We start from the raw sequence: 20,974 nt of genomic DNA, 5'->3' as shown, positions 1-20,974 counted from the left end.
GTTTAAGGAACCACAAGAATTGCAACGGCCACCCGGTAGAGATAAAAGCAAGACAGTTGTAAGAGCAATATCCAAAGGCAAATCCTCATATACAACAACAACAAATACCGAGGGTGGATCAAACTTCTCCAAATTGGAGCGTAACTTACTCGAATTCTCTCGATTAAGGAACAAGGGCACCAATTGCAAATTGATAAGCAAAGTACTGTCGATCTTGAGTTCCTCCGGAAACCCATCCCCTCTCATCTATCCGAGTACGACCGTAAGACCATGCAAGCCGAGAAACAACATATTTGAACAAAACATCTCAACAAGTTGTAGTTCTTTATGTTAAAATTATATTATTTTTTTTAGTAAAGTGCAATTTGCAATCCTATGGTTTTGTCCAGATTGCAATATGATTCCCTACCTTTCAGTTTTTGTCAAATGAAACCTTGTGGTGGAATTTCATTGTACTTTGACACCCTCCGTTAGTCAAACGTTTGTTTGGTCGTCTTCTTCAGGGGTAAATAAGCAACTTACAGTGTATCGTGCTTTACTACTTGATAAGCATTGCTTGCTTAATAGACTTTGATATTGAAGATAGAAGGATAAGACCATCATTATTCACTCTACAAAGATTGGTTTTTCGTTCTTTTAAATGAGAGCCGATCTACTTTGGTTCGCCGAAAAGATTCGTAAGGAAATCAGAACATACTTAGATTACACAACAACGAAGGCAATCGGGATATATCCATTTAATGGAGAATGAGCAGGGAAGCCGGCTAAAACCTTACCTAGAGGGTCACTTCTAGCGCCCCTGGCATGAGTATCAAGGGTGTAACCCCCCTTGGGAAGGGGGTTGAGGCCAATGTCACATGCTAGGTATTGGGAGTTGTTTCAAGATTTGCATGACTGATGAAAAATTGTATGAAAATTATCATTAGTGGTAAGTATTGTTAGTAATAACTTAATCCATGAGCGACAGGTATAATCACTAGTAAGGGAATTGTGCTAACTTAATTGTCAGTGATAAGGGGGGGTAGGGGCGCCTATCACTCACCACACACCCATCTCTCACAACATCTAATCAATTTCCGCCATGTGATTGAGCTTTATTCCATCACTAGTGATGGATTTTAGTGGAAATGTCCATCACTCACCACACATTCATCTCCATTAAAAAACAACTCACCACACAAACACAAACAACGCGTGCTCATCATCACGCTTATCTCCCACCACGCGTGATAGTAGACCGGCGGTGGTGTTCCACGTTCATCAACGCGTGGCCAAACACTGTATGAACTTAAATCTGTCGAAATCAAAATCAAACCATTAACACCCTAATCAACCTGTCCCCTAAGTTGCTATTTATCAGTAGTAATTTGTAACAATGGTAACTGGTCAACACTGTATGAACTTAAATCTGTCAAAATCAAACCATTAACACCCTAATCAAACATAGTGTGCATTGTCAAAGAAAAGTCATAAAGTAACAAATCAAAAGAATAAAAACACGTGTCATTCGTGAGTTTTCCATTACCGCCGACATAACTCAGAAAAACAAATATATATCTTTACAAAAATTGCGACCTAAAATATACCTAGCAAAGTATCAAACCATTAACGAATAAAAATACCCTATTTTTATACACACACAAGTAAAAAATATACAAGCATAAAAAATCACTGTGAATGTAATGTAATGACCGCCACCGTAGATCTGGTCTAGAAGTCTCCATTCCCGTCCATCTGTCCCCCAGCCCCTTCTATTTCGCTTTTGAACCCTGCATCACAATTAATAAAATAAAAACACTTTATATCATCATCCTAAGAACTTACTTGCTTTACCAATTTGCCTTCTTTCATCCTCCCTCAATCATGGCTTTTCTTCCTCTTTCCATGTTGCTTCTCTTCTCTTTTGCTCGTTATTCAAGTAAGCTTATCTCCCTTTTTCTGTTTGTTACTGAAACAACAGATGCCCCACTAGTTCTAACAACTTTTTTTTATGAGTTGGGTTTCTTTTGATTTTCACTTTGAGATTTGATTTCATGTTATTTTCTGCATCATGATTTAGTTGTTACTTACCATCCCCTTTTTCTCAAAGGGGTCTCTTTTCTTTTTCCTTTTTCACTTTTTGTTAGTTGGTTTTTCCTAGATTTCATTCTTCATCCCCTTTTACAAGATTTTATTTGTTTCTTTCAGCTGGGTGTGTGAGGGTTTTTTTTTTTTTTTTTTTTTTTTTTTTTTTTTTTTGGGATTTGAAACACTTCATGTGTGTTTTTGTTTAACTAAAAACAGGTGCAGCTTATTGTGTGTGTAACACTGGAATGAGTGACACAGTGCTTCAAAGAAGCATAGATTATGCTTGTGGAAATGGTGCTGACTGTGGCCCAATCTCTCAAAATGGGCCTTGTTTCAACCCTAATACTGTAAAGGATCATTGCAATTATGCTGTCAATAGTTATTATCAAAAAAAGGGTCAAGTTCAAGGGAGCTGTGATTTCTCAGGCTCTGCTACTGTTTCCCAAACACCTCCTTCAGGTAAGTCTCATGTTAATTTACCATCTTATCCCCCTCAAGAATCAAGATTTCATTATTCTTATTTTATTTTATTTATTTATTTATTTTTTTTTTGTGTGTTTCTTGATTGCTTACAGGTGCAAATTCTGCTTGTTATTCTAGGTATGATCACTACCCATCTTAATTGGATCTTGTCTTTTTTAGTTTACTGTTGTCATAGTATTAAAAGCTGTATAAAGATCTGATTTTTATTGCTATTGTGTCGGTTAATGAATGTCTGAACTGATTTTTAAAATAAAGGTTGGATCTTTTTAAATTTTACAAAGTCAAAATGGTAGTTTTTGCATTAATGGTAGTTTTATATGTCTTTAATCACTTGTACATGAAGCATTAAAGGCAGTTTTTTTTTTTTTTTTTTTTTAAATCCCAAATAGCTCGTTGTTATGTTTAGCTGGGAGGTGCTCTTGTGCGTTTTGTGTTTAGGGTTTGGGGTTTCAGGAGACCTATCATTTGACATTAAGGTGGTATTTCAGTGATTTGGGATCTTGGTTTTAAAATGCGCGATGCGCTCTGATGATTTTTGATCCCAAAAGCCGATGCGCGCGCGTCACATATGCGAGGCGTTTGTTATTAAAAAGATTATTTATAGATAATACTTTAACTTTTTAACTTAAACACTAAAAATCTAGAGAATAAAATAAATAAATAAATAAATACATTAAAATAGCTCTAGTACCATCAAAGAAGTTCCAATAAAATCAAAATAAGCGTTGAACTCACTTAACAACTTCATCAGCTTATTGTACAAGCTTATTAAGCACATTGTACAAGCTCATTGTACAAATTTACTTTATAGTGGTCGATTTCAGAAAAATGTGTGCATCTGGAGCGCCTTATGTGATATAGAGCGCATCATCCTTGCATCATGTAATCACAGCGCATCGTATCACGTAATGCGATCTCACCAGCGCATCGTGCACATCACGCATTATGCGCTCCTAATGAGCGCATTTTAAAACCAAGCTTGGGATAAATCTCGAATTAGTTCATTCGACACTAAGTGGTATTTCAATGGTTCGGGCTAAATCTCGAATTAGAAATTGATTGGTGCGGGTATTTACTACCATTAGGGATTACAATTACATTTCTAGTCATATAAGCATGTTTACGGTGCCCGAGTCATTCACATCCTTCTTTGGACTTTCACATTGCAGCACTTCAACTCCGGCACCACCTGGAACCGGAACTGGTACTCCGCCAGGAACAGGAACTGGGACACCACCTACCGGAACTGGAACCGGGACACCACCTACAGGAACCGGAACTGGGACACCGCCTCCTGGTATGGGAACCGGGACACCCCCTCCAGGGATCGGAACAGGAACTCCAGGAACCGGAACAGGAACGGGCACTGGAACCGGGACAGGGACAATGACACCTGGGATCAATGTGAACCCGCCTTTCGGGATGGGGCCTACAGGGATAAATGGGCCTGACAACAGTGGTTCTATATCCATTCATGGAATCACCAACTTTATGACTCCTGTAAGCCTTTTGGCATTGGGCTTTATCTGGTTTAGGCTTATCTAAACAAAACAGGGTGAAATACAATGAATGGATGAGATATTCGTGTTGTAAAGCAGGCTATAAATTGTCGGTTGTATTCTACGAATCCCCTTTTAGTACGAGAAAGATGTGTTATTTACGTTTTCGATATATAATAAGTACAGGGAACATGTTCCTTTCACATGTCACTATGGCAACTTATAATGTTGCAAGAATGATTAAAGTCATACAACAATTATGTACATAAATTTGAAAACATCTACAACAATGTGACGAAGCTATTCAAGTTGAGGAATCAACACATTCTCTTCTTGCTTTGAAAATGATGGAAGATTATTGTTGGTCTGAATGAACTCCTTGATTAAGTTTGCAACTGCATCTGGTTTTTCGACATGTGGGATGTGACCGCATTTTGGTATTTGCCGAATTATTGCGTTTGGAAGTTCGCAATGTAATCGCTGCATGATATAAGATTGTAGCCGGTTATTTAACTCGATCATAAGAACATAGGAGTAACTAACTGTTATTATGAATGATATAAAGGTACGAACCACGGCTAGTTTGCTGTCGATGATTTGATCTTCTTCGCCCCATATTATGAGTGTTTTCGTCATAATCTGGTGTGCCGTCATAAAAAGTTTGTTATTTTTGGAACTGACTGGTCAAACAGTTTCCATAAGAAAAAAAATTAGCTTACAAGGAAACGGGTCAACTTTTCGTTTTCGGCCCTCTTCCATTTTTTGACCGGTTACCCAACCCGATTTCACAACCTCTAGAAGGAAAAGAAACGAACCTTCGGAATCTGGGCAGTGACATTGTATCCCCCACTGTTCATAAAGTCGACTGTTGCGTCTTCCCACCAAGGCAATAGAGTATGTAAGCGTCCTATCTACAACAGTTGGAAATAATTAAAAATAATTAAAAAACAACATTTTTGTTTAAGCCTGTAAACGAACACGAATACAAGCATGTTTATTTTCGGTCATTTAACTTTAACCGAACATGAACATATAATCGAACACATTTTTTTTGTTCGTGTTCGTTTTCTTAGAACCTAAATGAACAGTTCATGATGAACACAAACATAAAACAACACAAAATGACCAAACAAAAACAGACATAAAGTAGTTTTTTTATGTATATATTATTGATTAATTATGATAAGTTATATTGGAAATCCCTTTTTAATTTATATAAGTAGTTACGAAAACCTCTTTTATGTTTATTATATAAATTTATATAATATGTATTTACTAAAATATTAATAAACAACACGTGTGTTCACGTTCGTTTGTTTAATTAAATAAACAAATACTTTTGTTCATGTTTGTTCGTTTATTTAATAAACGAACATAAGCAAACTTCCTGCCGAACAAGTTCACGAACAGTTCATGAACGTTCGGTTCGTTTACCGCCCTATTTCTGTTACATGATATTCAGCAATCAACGGTGGAACTTACAAGTGTCCAATCTAAGCATGTATCAAGATCAAGAGAATTAAACGCTATATTAGTAGCAAAAATACGCAATGGGAGGCTCTTCAACACGGATACCTGATTAAATCGGTCAAAAAATATTTTAAACATCTATAAGAAAGAAACTGTATCACATATTGGCATACACTCACACCAGCATAAGCTACAAATTTTGGTAATTTCGACGTGCCTTCTGCGTAAACACTTGCATCAATAAAAATCAACTTATCAACCTGTGAAAACATCCAAACAAAACTGAACCTTAATACATAAAAATCATTTACGTCATACAATTGTTGAAATGGTACGATACTGACAATCATATCCGACAGACCGAAAACCGAAAAGAGCTGGACAAAAGGTGTTCTGGGTCAACTCGGCCCATTTGGTAACCCAACATTAATTTGTCACATATACCTTATCATACCTTCATTACAAGTATTAGTCTGTACTTACCGCTTCTGGATGATTGATTGCAAAATCAATTGCGACTGCTGCTCCAAGACTAGGCCCGACTAGCAGCATAGGCCTTCCAATGTAGGTCTTCCAAAACTAAAACACAAAATTAAACATACAAATCAGTCACCTATGGAGCTACCGGATAGAGAACCGATAACCTTTTGCGGCCGACCAAATAACCCTTTTTTATTTCCTAAATAAAAAAGAACAACTTATATAGTTATATACACGCCCAAATGCCATTACTTTACACATCAATAAAAAAAGAAGTTTGAAGGTAATTGGAGTAGACTCCTGACTAGTAAAAGATAACTGAGATTTGCTACACAACTTTACCTGAAAGAGGTGATCACGCTTAGACTCTACGTTACATTGCGGAAGCTTTTCTGATGAAGTAAAAAAAATCAAGAAAAACAATTAACCAAAGGGAAGGTTCAAATGCAAGAACTACAATCTTACATGTTCATTCCTGAATATGATTTTTTTTTTTTTTTTTTTTTTGGGGGGGGGGGGATGGGAGATGACTGATGAGAACCATGTTCACATGTGAACGAATGGAAAGGAAATTTTGTGTTTTCTACTTTTTTTGGTGGTGATTTAAAGCTCCACCAATATTCACATATGAATGGACTCAATCACATGCAAATTAACATGTAGTTTTGTAGCATTTGAGGTTCTCGTTTGAACCTTCCACTATAAATCGATATATAAAGACGGAAAAAAGATATTAAAAAAACAACCCAAGTTTGAGAAACCCCATCCTAGAATATCAATTGCCCAAGTCTCAAAGCCAGCCTGCTCAAGAAGTGGAAGTGTGTATCTCCATTCTAAACAAGAGCTGCAGAATAATAGTAAACCGACTGTTTAAACAAAAGTGCAACTTGTGACACAACACGCTAAATACAATGCCTAAAATGACAAAGGGGTAAGTAGAATATATGATACAAAGTATTACCTTTCAAAAGCCAAAAACAATAAAATGTTGACACCCGTGGTCCAATATCGATTTAGCATGAATATTTTACTAAAACGTTTACATTCTCGATAAGTTAAACTGAACCTACCAAGAGTTGATAGATGCGCGTACCTGTCAAACCCATGAAGTAGAACAAGTGGAGTGGCCGTGTCTTGTATCATTGGCTTCACGCAGCTACTCATAATGCAATTGTTTGAGATGCTAAGCTGAGACAAATATCAACAGCAACCCAATATCTATCGGTTTTTTGACACTACCCAAAACGATAAAAGATCATATCCATACACACTTTAATAAACCAAACTATAGGAAGCACTAAATACACATTAATAAAATGTTTACCACATTGAGTAAAGAAAAACTGTATTAAAGTTTGCTTTGATCCTAAAGGCAACCATCACAAATAATAATAGCACATTGTGAGGTCATTATGTAATTAGCTCCATGTTAATTCTATCAATTACAAATTCTGAACAGCAAAGCAAATGATCAAAGCTATAATTAGGATATTAAGGGTGTTATATTCTGTTTCAAACCGAAACTGTTTAAAACAGAACCGAATTATTAACAGAATAACAGATAACACTTATTTAAGTTTTGTCATTCAGCCCAATCCGAATTATAAATGTACAATTTTAGCCCCCACCAACTCAATCCAGTAACAAGATTTGTGAAACCGAACGAGTGAAGAGCCTTGTAGGTTATGGTTAGGGAATTAATACCTGAACGGGCAGTCTCTGAATCCTTGAGGCTAAGTTTCGGGCAAAGGTGTCTTTAACTTTCTCCACTTGTTTGGGCAGAAAGGGAGGGAAACCACCCTCCGTCGATGCTCGTGGTCCGATAGGTGAAATAGAAGCGGAAATGGTGGTGGCGGTTAACATATTTCCGGCAGCCACTGCCACACCTCACAAATAAGTCTATCGGTTCGGTTGTTGCAGACCAAGTATGTGGTTCCTATATACAAGTAGTAAAATAAAATTATCATATTTGGACATGGGTAAATTCGCCAATATGTTTTATGAACGGCTAGTTCGAATCCTTTCTATTTGTTTATTTCTTAACCAACTTTTAATGGTACAAACATCTTACTGATTTAGCATTTAATTAGAGGTGTAAACGAGCCGGGCCGAGCCCGAGCTTGACCAGGCTCGAGCTCAAGCTCGGCTCGTTAGGTTTTTATGAAGCTCGAGCTCGGCTCGGTTCGAGCCTACTTCTTTGAGCTCGAGCTCGACTCGCGAGTAAAACCCAAAGCTCGAGTTTGGCTCGACTCGGCTCGAACTATTTGGAGAACAACCTTAAACGAGCTAAAAGCTTGGCTCGAGCTCACTTCAACATCGCTTAAACGAGCCAAAGCTCGGCTCGAGCTCGGCTCATCAATGTTATCATCATTATTAATATATTATATATAAAAAAATTAAAATTTTGTATGGGCTCGTTTAGGCTCGCGAGCCTAAACAAGCTTTGTATTTCAGGCTCGGGCTCGGGCTCGGGCTCGTTCGAGCTTTTAACCGAGCCGATCACAAGTAGCTCTCGAGTCTCTGGGCTTGTTTACACCCCTACATTTAATGGTTCAAACTGTTTGTTTCGCGAGAAAATGTCTAAATAGTTTAGACATTTGCTTCTAAATGGTTAAACATTATACCGAGTCTGAATTGTTAAGACCTATATAATCTTAATTGATCAAACATTTTCATCTGAACGGTTAAGCATTATACTGGCTTTTAATGGTTCAGACCTTTTACAGGTTCATCACTTAGGGACTGTTTGTTTAGCTCTTAATGAGGCTCTTAATGGTTTAGACTTCTTACTGGTTTAGCACTTAATGATTCGGACTGTTTGTTTCGCGAGTAGATGTCTGAATGATTCATTAAGTGTTGAACCAGTAAGAGGTCTGAACCATTAAGAGGTATGAACCATTAAGAGCCTGTATAATGCTTAACCGTTCAAAGGCAAATGTCTGACCAATTCAGATTAGGGGTCTTAACAATTCAGACTCTGTATAATGCTTAACCATTCAGAGGCAAATGTCTGAACCATTCAGACATCTGCTCGACAAACAGTCTGAACCATTAGGTGCTGAACCGGTAAGAGGTCGGAACCATTAAGAGCCTCATTAAGAGGTAAACAAACAGCCCCTTAGTCTGAATGGTTAAGACCTCTTATCTGAATTTGTCAGATATTTGCTTCTAAACGGTTAAGCATTATATTAGCTCTTAATGATTCAGACCTCTACTGGTTCAGCACGTAATGGTTTAGACCTCTTACTGAATACTGGTTCAGTACTTACCCATTCAGAAGTTGTCAAACACAACCCCTTTAATGGTTCAGACCTCTTACTAGTTCAACACTTAATTATTTAGAAGTTGCCAAACAACCTCTGATTCTCATTATTTACTTACAGAACTTAAGACCTCCTCAAAATGAAACTCTTATGGGAAACTCCCTAATCACCCCACCAAAGCGGTAATGGTCGTCAATATATTGATATAGTTTTACTTATTTATTGGAAATTTGAATGAAACTAGTATGATGCATGTGGGCGTTCGCGGCAGACATCATGGATGCAAAGTGTTTCTAACGTAGACGGATCGTTAATGCTTGTTAAACATTTAGAATACGATTGAATACATAACAGTTACATACAAAATCTCATACAATATAAACTAATAAAGTTGTCCGTTTTCATACACCAAAGACGATTACAACAATAAGCATATTATTTTTACAACCGATTTTTTGTGTACTGCTAAGGCGCTACCATTCTGGTATTGTCACAGCCTCTTTTTTCCACCTCGGCTCCATCCGGTTGCAGCCACACTATAATCAAGGGCTTAATTGTTGCTTACGCCCATAGGTTGATATAACAAAAAAAAAAAAAAACATCGGTTGTCTTGGAATTGCATGCCCTTACAAAATTAATAAATCATTATGCATAAACATAACAAAATGCAAGTATCAGATAAAATGATAAGTAGGGGATGTTCATGAGCCGATCCGATCCGATCGAGGGTCTCCTCATGCTCGGATTGAATTACAACCGATCCGATCGGATCAAATTTGCAAAACCGAGCACAAAAGTGATGCTCATGCTCGGATTGAATTTGAATCGATCGGATCGTTTTCGCTCGTTTTTGCTCGCTTTTTATCAAATCCTAAAAAAAATCGAGCGGGTCGTTTTCGCTCAATTTCGCTCGATTGAATTATAAGGCTGCATTCAACAAAAACAAATCCTAACTTAATTAAAACATGTACAACACTTTACTAACAAAAGCAATACATAACTAAAATCATGATTCTAAAAATGTTCTTAACAATATCAAGAAGCACAAAATAAAGTGTGAAATACAAATTGTCATTTAGTTCAAAAGCCATAAACTTCTTCTTTAAGCTTGATCATCTCCATCCATAAAATTCAACTTTAAATTAACACATAACCTATAAACACAAGCATTAAACAAAACCATTAAGTTCTACACATTAAGTTGGGCTGAATTTTTGTTGGGCTTTTAATTTTTTTTTTGGGCTAGTATATTTTTTGGGTTTTTAATCTTTAGAATCTATAATATATATATATATATATATATATTAATTACTAATAAAAAATTCGAGCGGAACCGAGCGATTGACGAGGCGAGCGGACCTTTGCTCATGCTTGGATTGAATTTGAATCGAACCGATCCGAGCGGCTCATTTACAAACTGAGCAGGAATCGAACGAGCATTTTTCGAGCATCTTTCGAACGATCGTCGAGCGATCCTCGATCGTCGAGCAGTTTGGACAGCCCTAATGATAAGTAGTAGGCTTACCATGATGCAATCAACTCTGGCACACGCATCCTGAGCCAAAATGTCAATTTGAAATACGCACCTAACTGGGCAAGTAATAAGGTAATAATGAATTGACGAACTAAACACAATTATGCATAAGGTGTAATAGCCTTTTGCACAAATGAACATAAATGTGTAAGGGACATACAATTATAACTCTTAAGAAAACTAAACGTTGCTTGTTATAAAAGCCAACAATATGATATCAATGATCAAACATTGTTGGTCACAAATGACCATAGGCTCAAATTAAAATAGGTGTGGTTGCTTATTAAAAGTCATCTCAAACGCATAAAAAACCTAATATCACTGTCTAATATTAGTTAAGTCGATAACGACAAATACAAAAAACATATTAAAGAACACTATGAGAAACATCTTCATAGCGATGAGAAAACTAAACATAATCTAGAAATACGTCATCATAAAAACAATAAAGAAACCATCAAAGCATGTTACCTCATGTAAACACAAAGCCAACATCAAGGCCAACATATGAAATAAGAAAACCGTCTCAAATGAGGCTACCTTCGCTATCATCGACCGGATAACCCCATCAAACAAAACAACTCAAAAGAAGCAGCATAGCCACGGTAAACCTATAAGAAGTCGACATCCTAGGCAAAGCATCGACAACCGATCCATTAACAAAATGAGAGCATGTGAGAACATGAAAACACAACGGCCTAAGACAAGAATGACATAGGGAATAAGAAAGACGTCGCAGATAAGTCTGTCCTCACCATCATGGACTACAAAACGAAAAATAAACCAAAAGGGTACTTCCAAACATCTAGCAATCACAGTCGTCATGCTTTTGGGATTAAAAAATGTGTACAAACTGCATATCATCAACCAAAAAACACAATTTTTTTATAAAAACCAAAAGCAGAATATAATCCAAAGAAAAAAACAAAATATAATAAGAAGGGAGACACATATGTGTAGCAATGAAATTCGTTTTTGCCCAAATCTACCATGGCTGCAATCGCAGTTGCAAAAGATGTAAAGAAAATCTCTAAACACAACAATTACCATCTACTGCAACAATTCATCATCATCACCGCCTCGTCATTACGAAAAAAATACAACAATAAACCAATGTGAAAGATAAACTTGTAATCAATATGTGGCCAAGAATATCAACCAATAACGTCTCACCAGGGCATCACATACCCCAAGGACTGACCCAAATCAATGATTTCTATGCATTGTTGGTTGTACCTTTGCCTTTTTATGTCTCAGCATAGCGTCACAGACACACAAACATAGTGTAAAAAGTCGAGTACAATAACAAAGTCATCCTCACCCACCGAATAAACATTACCTCACAAACTTGCAGCAAAAATCGTCCCATTAAAGCATCATAGGCTTAACCGAAGAAGGTAGACAATCTCGGACGACTGGAGAGCCACCCTCACCAACTGAATACTGTTCAATACGCAACCATCCAACAACAATCGTAGAAGCGTAGCATCATAGACCCATACACAAAACGTAAACAATCTTGGGACAACTAAATGGTCATCCTCACAGACCAAATACACCTTTATACAGACACATTCAACAACAATCATCTCAGCAGAGCATCATAGACCCAACCGAAAAGTGTAAACATTCTCTGACAACTAAAGAGGCATCCTCACCGACCAAATAACATTGAATATACTAAATCCAACAACCTTTATACACATGGAAGCACATAAACAATACAACGTTGTATCAGATGAGACTAAAGTCACCATCAACAACACGAAAGTATGTAAATGCATGATAAAAAAACAAAAAACAACAACATCATAGCCAACATTAGAAACCAATCGTCAAAAACAATCAGCAACCAAAAAGTGTCAATCGCGTAAAAATAAACCCTAAAATACGTTTTTGGGAAAAAAACCTACGCATAAGCATATTGTTACGTCACCGTAGAAGAATCCGGCAAAATCAGTAGTACAAAGATCCACCAACCAAACTCGTACAAACATGAAAACAAAAAGACCCATACGATTAACCAAGATACAACAACAAAAACAACATAATCGTTACCTAAAGTCGTCACACATACGCAATAAAGTAGTCTGCGTAAAGAGAGAGAAAAAACACAAAGGGGAAACATGCGGCGAGGGGTCAAGCTTTTATACCTCACACCGACCTAAAATGTACAAATAATACAACAAAAGGAACAACATACCTAAAGCAAGGAAAACATACAAAGGCAAAGGTACAACAAACAATGCATTGAGTTCTTACTAATTAACATTATATAAATAATAGGACTGGCAAATTGGGCAGGTTTGGGTCACGTCGTCATGGGTCAAAATCGGTTCGAGTTGATACAGGTAGTAAAAAAAAACGGGTTCAGGTCAATGCACAAATATTTCTGTACTTTTCTAATTACATTGTGTTGTAACAAGTCCAAAAAATTGACCTATGTTATTGTTATTTATGACGAATATAACATATTACATAACTGTAATTTATTACTAGCAATTCATATATTTTAAATACTAATATGTTCTTTATATGTTTTTAGCAGGTGTTTAGTAATGCGGAGTTGAATATTGCATTTGTTTTACGTTTTTTTTGTTGTATTTGTTTCATGCATTTGTAATTCAAATATGCCATTATATGTTTGAAGTTATTTTGGTTATTGTTTGTGTTTTCCTTAAGAATTTTTAGATAATAAACAACGAAGCAAAGATGTTAAATTCCGCCAACCAATAACAAAACTCGAGTTAACATTTACGAGAATTAACCAACTTTTGCGCCTACTAATCCAGTAGGATAATGATAGAAGGATAATTAACCGTGTTTTAGCGTGTGTAAATATATGGTTTTAAGTGTTTATTATTACAAAACATGGTTACTTTGAGTTTGATTTGATTGGTGGTACCCGAAGCTTAACAATAGGTTTTCGCTGAAGCATTGTGAAGGATTGGAAGCTTACTAGCATGACGATAGTTGAAAACGTGAAAAAAAGGAAAGAAACTAGTGGTTGCCACAAGGTGAAATCAGTCTAGCACAACCTTGTGCCAGTTCTGGTGCAATACATACGATTCCTAGCTAGGGGCGTAACCTTGCGTCGGGGGGAGGGGGAACCTTACACCAGGAAGCAGATAAGCATGTGAAAATGATATCTTCAAGTCTAATCATTTTTGGCCTCCCAAGGTCGAATTTCCATGCATCTAAACTCAATTTGGTTACTGGATGAGTTTTTGTCACTTATGTTTTGGTAATTGAATTGCATAGGTTATTATTAAAAACTTGTCTTCGATTATCACTCGAATTAAACAGTTAACAAGGCCTTTTGGTATCTATATAATTAAACAGGTTTGGGTGAATCATTGAACCAGAAATCCGAAGGGGGTTACTTTTCTTTAAAATTTGATAACTTTCTTAATCATAATCAATCAAAACATTCAAAACTCAATTAAAGCAATACTTTTCTTAGCTTTTAGTTAGTCAAGGTTTCTACAGTCAACACTAACCACAAATTTCATGTGGATACGACCCGACTTACCCTTTCCATTAAAGGTACTTAGGACCAATTTTTAAACTTGTTTTTTATCGACCTTTTCGACATCGATCAGATAAAACGTTATTGGGATCTTCAATGTACACCTAGTTTAAATGTTGTAAATTTCGGGAACCCGTCCCAATGGACAAGTACACTGCTAGTTTATCTTATGAGAGTCTGAGTGGCTACCCTCTAATTGATTGGAAAAGAATCTAGATCATTTCCAACTTTTCATGATTTTGTAAATTTATATTTTAACATTTTAAGGTTTCTTTTTAGTTTGGCCTTTTACATTAACAACTAGTATTTTGCCCCCGCGGATTGTGGTGAAAACAATTAACACGCGGGAACACTTCTTGATTAGCGTCCAGATAATTCATTAGGTTTACATTCGTTCCATGTCGTAGCGAAAACTTCTTTGGTTAATTTTATGATATGATTTTTAGCAAACTGATTCAAAATTGGTTCAAGATTGAAGTTAATAGCTTAAATTGATGGATTAATTTGAAACTAAAGTCTAGATGTCACAATATTCACGTGTGCCACGTTCTTAGCAGTCTCATCAAAATCCAATGTCGGCAACACATCACCTTACAAAACCTTCTGATTCCGACATATGTCTGTTCATCCCAATTCCTCCTCACCAACTCCTTCGATGATTCTGTTTTTCCACTTTCGTCCATTTCTTCCAAACCCAAAAAAATATGTCATTTTCACCACCCAACAAGAACTCGTATCCATATATAAAGCAAATAGAGACAAACCCATCAAGTACATCCTCAAAATTAAGTCATTTTTGGTGTAGAAAACACAAAAAAAAAAATTTATATAGTAAATTAATTTAATTTGAATAACACTAGTCCTAAAATAGTGCAAACTTGAAGTCAAAGTGTTGTTTCAACAACAATATTCCATGAAATTAACCGACATCACAGATTCACTATCTTTCAAACATATATAGAATAAAAAAAAAACAAAACCAATCGACTCAGATCTAACAGATCATCATCGTTGGGAGATGACTTAGTGTTGCCAAGGCTGCAACCGGAGTTGCCATGCATGGAAGCAGGCCACCATCATCGACGGCTATTAAAAACCTTCAACAAAAAACATGGTGCCACGACGGTGAGGGTTTTTAAACCCAAAATCCCGTATCGACATCAAAAGCAACAAAGCATCCGGCATAGTATATTGGCATGAAGACCGATCACCGATAACGCCACTACCGGCGTACATGGTTGGTGGACGGTTTAAGGTGCCACACTGATGAGGGGTTTTAAACTCAAAACAGTGTATTGAGAACAACACCGACAACACACCAAAAAGTGACACATCAAGGCCGACACCGCCATCGCCGTTTAAGGTGCCACTGTGGTGAGTGTTTTTAAACCCAAAGTAATGCCACATTAAGCCCGACAACGCCATCGCCGACGGAGATGCCTGGCTAAACCTTAGTGATTTCTAGAAAGAGAAAGAAGAAAAGGTGTGTACAACCCATACAACTATTGGTACAATCATCACATGCATATAACATCTACAAAGCGTGATAGTACAACCTCTAATACACCAAAATCTTAAAGATTAACATATATATATCATTATAGTTATAAACTTTATTATGGTTTAATATAAACTTTATTAGACTATATTTTGAGTTTTTTCTTTCAATAATCATAGCAAGTGTAGCAAGTGTTATTTTTTTTGGACAACAAATCATTCATCACCAAATTTTTACATTTAGATGTTTACAAGATTCTAAACACAAAATGCAGACCCTACAGTTACCTTCATCTGGTACTACAAAACTAAATTATTCAAAACCCGAAAACTTCACCCAATTACTCAATTCCATACTGTTTTGTTTTGTCCAGTATTTAATTTTTGTTTTAAAAGGTGCATTTGCCGGGATATAGCAAGTGTTATTACTGTAACTAGCTGAATCAATACCAACTGAATTCTCACAACTTTCACAATAACTTCCGAATAATCTTACTTCAATATCAATATTGACCAGATTCCCACAACAACTTCCAAGTAATCTCACAACTTTTGAGTAATCTTACTCCAATATCGAATTTCCACATCAACTTCCAAATAGTTCCGAATTTCAACAGCAACTTTAAGTAATCTCACAACAACTTTCGAGTAATCTTACTCCAATATCGAATTTCCACATCAACTTCCAAATAATATCACAGCAGCTTCCAAATAAAGTAAACTAAAAGCTTATTTTCCAATTGAATAAATACATCAAAGAAAGAAAGAAAGAAATCACCAGTCTCAGTCTGTAGCTGTACTAGATAGAGTCAATGGACGCCAGAACGCAACCACCACTGCCGCAGCGACCGCCGCCGGAACCACTTCGCCAACAAGGAAGTGTAGACTGCACCGCTATTGTCACCGTCCTCTTTACCTTAATTGTCATCTTCTCCATGGTAAACACACCCACACATATTCACTTGAATACTTACACAATCACAGCACTATGTTGCTTGCTTGATATATTCTGTTATATATTACTTCTGTTTATTAGTGTTTGATTTAATCAAACATTTGTTCGGTTATGGAATTCTTAGGGTTTTACTGCTGTCAGTGTTTTGTTTGGATTTGAAAAATCATCGTAGATATTTCGTGACCTTTGTATTAAATTGATGCCTAATTGTTTCGATTTAGGGACAGAGTTCTTAGAACTGTTTTGTGTTTTATCTGACATTGGGAGGCAATGTGTAGTGTTTAAATTTTGAAAGTCATTGTTGGAGATCCTAGGGTTTGAAATGATGAAACACGAAGCATTGGATCCGTTGGGCAGTTGAGTCTGATCAGATCGTGCTGTTCCGGGCCAGAGTTGTGCTAGGAACATCAAAAGGAAGACTATGCTCTACCCTCAGGACCGGTCAAGTATCTCCATGTGTGGAGCAGGCATATAATGTATAAGATATGTTAGCATGCGATTGTAAGTGAAAAGAGGGAACGAAGAGAGTTATTGTTCGGATTTGGAGATAGAGAGATAGAGAGTCTGAGTCTCTCTTATAAGGGTTAGATCACAGGTCGGTTAAGCCTAATAGTCCAAATCTGTGTAGGCCTGTGCGCAGGTAGAGGGTGCCTTAACAAGTTCCCTAATCTCCGTTACTCGCACTGTTAGTCGGCTCTTGTGTCTTCTTTGCGATTAATTCTTTTTCATAAATGTTGAGAGTTGTATTACTTTTGTGTCAATATAGGAGTACTTTGGATGGTTTGGAAGGTACTTGGTCCTGGCAGGTTTGAATCGGAACACATATTGATGTTGTTCTGGTATTCAGTCTCTTGGTTTGGTCTGATTAGCGTGGCCCAGTGTCCGTGCCACTGTCACCGTCACTGTATATTGTCCAACTTTGTCCCTTTGAATGTGTTGTCATTTCTATAATTCTGGCTTATGTATTATATGCTGACTGCCTCTCCACTAATGGTTTTTTTAAGGGCTAAGTGACCCGTCATTTTAAAGGGTTGAGTGACCGTTACGCTTTTAAGGGGTGATCAAATTAGCTGAAGCATTTCATTGAGCAGAATCTACTGTATTTTTTATTTTTTTTATCCTTTGTAACTGAAGTAGTTTTACATTCGTTCGTCTGGGATGAATGATTGAAGATAATTCATATTTTTTCAGTACACAATGCTTTATAATCATTATTATTGTTGTTATCAGTTGTGAGAACTAACTAAGTATGAGTTGTTGTGACAGTATGACCCATTCTCCTTTTATCCCATATCTATAGGTTCTGATTCCATCTTCATCACCAAACTTAAAGAACAGCTTAACAATCTTGCATCAAGTTCCCGAAGGTCATGTTGGGGTTTACTGGCTAGGCGGCGCTCTCCAAGAGACAACTACAACCCCAGGTTTGTTAATACCACTTCATACATGATGTCTTTCACATTATGAAGCAACCCGACACTTCTTATTCTTTCAACATTTGGTATGTCTTGGATTTAAGGTTTTCATCTGAAACTACCTCTGATAACTCACTACGAGCCCGTCCAGGTCACCCTTCAGACAGATCTGGTAAGTATTTTTTAAATTTCATGATGGTGAGATTAGTTCTTAATTTTCATGAAAATGATAATATATAGGTGAGGGATATCCCCTGTGGAACAAAAGGTGGTGTTATGATCAACTTTGACAGGATAGAGGTAAGCATATTTAGATACGATAAATAATACCGACTCAAGTGCTTTGTTATCCAAAATGATTGCTTTTGTCTACAGGTTGTTAACCGCCTTAAAAAGGAAGCTGTTTATGAGACCCTTCTCAATTATGGTGTACAGTATGACCATACTTGGATATACGACAAAATCCATCACGAGATTAATCAATTCTGTAGTGTTCACTCACTTCAAGAAGTTTATATTGACATGTTTGATCAGGTATTGACATAAATGCATTTATAATGTTAGTGATTGTTACAAATGTTTGCATTTATAAAGCGCGAAAAATGTGAAATTTCAGATTGATGAAACAATGAAAGATGCTCTTCAAGCTGATTGTACACGTTATGCACCAGGCATTGAAGTTATTAGTGTCCGTGTCACAAAGCCTAGAATCCCAGAGAGTGTAAGGCGGAATTTTGAACAGATGGAAGAAGAACGCACCAAGGTAGATCAATTGTCTAAAATACCCTTCAATATACAAAAAATAAGGAAACCTGGTGAGCTTTGACCAATACCATAATATATTTTTCGTAATGATCATGATGTGTGTGTGTATAGGTGTTGGTAGCAGTAGAAAGGCAGAGGGTTGCTGAGAAGGAAGCAGAAACACAAAAGAAGATAGCTATTACAGAAGCCGAGAAGAATGCTTTTGTCAGCAAGATTGTAATGGAACAAAAGTTGATGGAAAAAGACAGTTTGAGAATGCAAGAAGAAATTGAGAATGCGATGTACATTGCTCGAGAAAAGAGCTTAGCTGATGCCAAATACTACCAGTGAGTTACTCTATCAATTTCTTGTACATATCAGAATCTTGATTTTGCCGAAAAGTGTTTTAAGTTAGAATGATACTCTTTTTGAGTGTAGGACATTGAAAGAGGCTGAAGCAAATAAGTTGAAACTCACACCCCAATTTCTGGAGCTGAAATTTATCGAGGCGATTTCCAACAACACCAAAATGTTCTTTGGAAACAAGGTCATTTATCTCACTCTCTCGTAAATAGCGAATACACCAATTGTGTTGTGCTATCACTTGAATATGATACACGTAACCAAACATGATGACAAAACGGGCGGGTTGGTAACACGTAATTTTTGGGCCACTCAACATTTTTCTTCTCTTTTTTGTTTAAAACCACTAAAACTCTATTGTTTACAGTTTTTATCCTATTGATTTTCACATAAAGCGATTTATGAGGTCGTGTTTATTAAAAATACACTTTGGTTGACTTTTGACCTAATTGACTGTTTTGGTTTAACTACCTTTTTTAATTATTGGCCGTTAGAGTTAAACATAACCTAGATGGACCCCAAGCGGGTTCAAAGTGTCACTTTAACACGTACATGTAGGGTGAGACTTGCGGGATACTTGTGAGGTTTTGCATTGTAATATGTAACTGTGAACTCTGCAGATACCGAATATGGTGATGGATCAAAGGCTACTTGGGAACTTTTTGCGAGATTTGGAAGGAAGAAAGAACCTGGAAGCATAGCTTGTGATTTAGTTACTCTTTTTAAATGCTTGATGATATAGATACGATGACACTGGAAAGTTAACGGATCAGAAAGCAAAACTATATGTGAATGCAACTTTATTTTCAACTGTATTTGTTCGTTTGGATGATGTTGTGGGGATAGGTTTTTATTTTTACTTTTTCCTAATGCTTTCTTTGCTTCTTGATTGATAATTGTGTTGAATGATGAGTACCATTAACAACATGATTTGCCTAAGTAATTTCAAATATCGACAACTGGAAAGTTTACAAATTCTTAGACGACAATGTCTATTAGTGTATATTGTACCTGACAAAACGGGTGTGACGAAAAACCCAATATGTGATAATAATCACTCAAAATACCTAAAACTTAATACTGGGTTTCTATTGTGAGATAATTGGACATGTACATTGTACAACAAATAATCTACCTATACTTCCCCACAAGTTCCTATTTTCTACCAGAGGAAATATCATATAACCTACTTTAAACTTGTATAATATTATATTTCTTCAAACCATTTTTTGAATAGCTTTATACATATATAATGAAATTTGTGTTTGAAGGAAATATCAAATGGAATTAGTTATCAAAATAACAAACCATAAAATGTATTGTGAAATAGAGGATGAGTTCATTCACATGAGTAACAATCACAAGGGGAAATGAGTATGGGCGGGAATCCTTGAGCTAAGAAAGTAAGTTATACCGTTGTTTTGGAATTCTATTACAAGAAATTTAATTGTATACTGACACAAGGATCAATATTAATTTTGTGGAGTTTCGACAAACTTTGTCACCTTGATACCACACTTTAGAAAACACAGACACAACCCAAGTCATCCGTTCCGGAAGCAGTCTCCGTCTCTCTGATGATGAAATTAGTGATTGGTATTACTAAATGATGTGTAAAGAGAGTATTATTATTATTATTTTTTGTATGTAAAGTAAAACCACTCATTTTATCATA

General features: G+C 36.4%; 3 protein-coding genes across 4 annotated transcripts; 2 read left to right on the top strand and 1 right to left on the bottom strand.

The window, feature by feature from the left end:
* Positions 1 to 1,748: 1,748 nt before the first annotated feature.
* Positions 1,749 to 4,259, top strand: LOC110895354 (PLASMODESMATA CALLOSE-BINDING PROTEIN 3). Its single transcript, XM_022142661.2, has 4 exons — positions 1,749 to 1,918; positions 2,284 to 2,526; positions 2,643 to 2,667; positions 3,720 to 4,259. Exons 1-4 carry the CDS (start codon positions 1,864 to 1,866, stop codon positions 4,093 to 4,095), a joined length of 699 nt encoding a protein of 232 aa, XP_021998353.1. The 5' UTR covers positions 1,749 to 1,863; the 3' UTR covers positions 4,096 to 4,259.
* On the bottom strand, positions 4,081 to 7,961 carry LOC110895352 (uncharacterized hydrolase YugF). 2 transcript variants are annotated; one of them, XM_022142656.2, is made up of 10 exons: positions 7,704 to 7,961; positions 7,093 to 7,187; positions 6,746 to 6,843; positions 6,342 to 6,391; positions 6,003 to 6,098; positions 5,699 to 5,779; positions 5,532 to 5,624; positions 4,865 to 4,960; positions 4,623 to 4,688; positions 4,081 to 4,529 (listed from the first exon to the last, which is right to left on the bottom strand). In XM_022142656.2, exons 1-10 carry the CDS (start codon positions 7,860 to 7,862, stop codon positions 4,350 to 4,352), a joined length of 1,014 nt encoding a protein of 337 aa, XP_021998348.1. In that variant the 5' UTR covers positions 7,863 to 7,961; the 3' UTR covers positions 4,081 to 4,349. The 2 variants fall into 2 exon arrangements, with proteins under 2 accessions (XP_021998348.1, XP_021998352.1); XM_022142660.2 differs by lacking the exons at positions 5,532 to 5,624; positions 5,699 to 5,779.
* An 8,505-nt stretch (positions 7,962 to 16,466) lies between these two features.
* Positions 16,467 to 20,188, top strand: LOC110895351 (erlin-2-B). Its single transcript, XM_022142655.1, has 9 exons — positions 16,467 to 16,760; positions 18,078 to 18,201; positions 18,297 to 18,364; positions 18,433 to 18,492; positions 18,568 to 18,726; positions 18,809 to 18,955; positions 19,069 to 19,283; positions 19,375 to 19,483; positions 19,920 to 20,188. The coding sequence occupies exons 1-9, from the start codon at positions 16,635 to 16,637 to the stop codon at positions 19,998 to 20,000; spliced, it is 1,089 nt and encodes a 362-aa protein (XP_021998347.1). The 5' UTR covers positions 16,467 to 16,634; the 3' UTR covers positions 20,001 to 20,188.
* The last annotated feature ends 786 nt before the right edge of the window (positions 20,189 to 20,974 follow it).

The sequence above is a fragment of the Helianthus annuus genome, chromosome 12, assembly GCF_002127325.2.
Source record: "Helianthus annuus cultivar XRQ/B chromosome 12, HanXRQr2.0-SUNRISE, whole genome shotgun sequence".
NCBI classification, from domain to species: Eukaryota; Viridiplantae; Streptophyta; class Magnoliopsida; order Asterales; family Asteraceae; genus Helianthus; species Helianthus annuus.
This window is presented reverse-complemented; position numbering and strand designations above follow the sequence as displayed.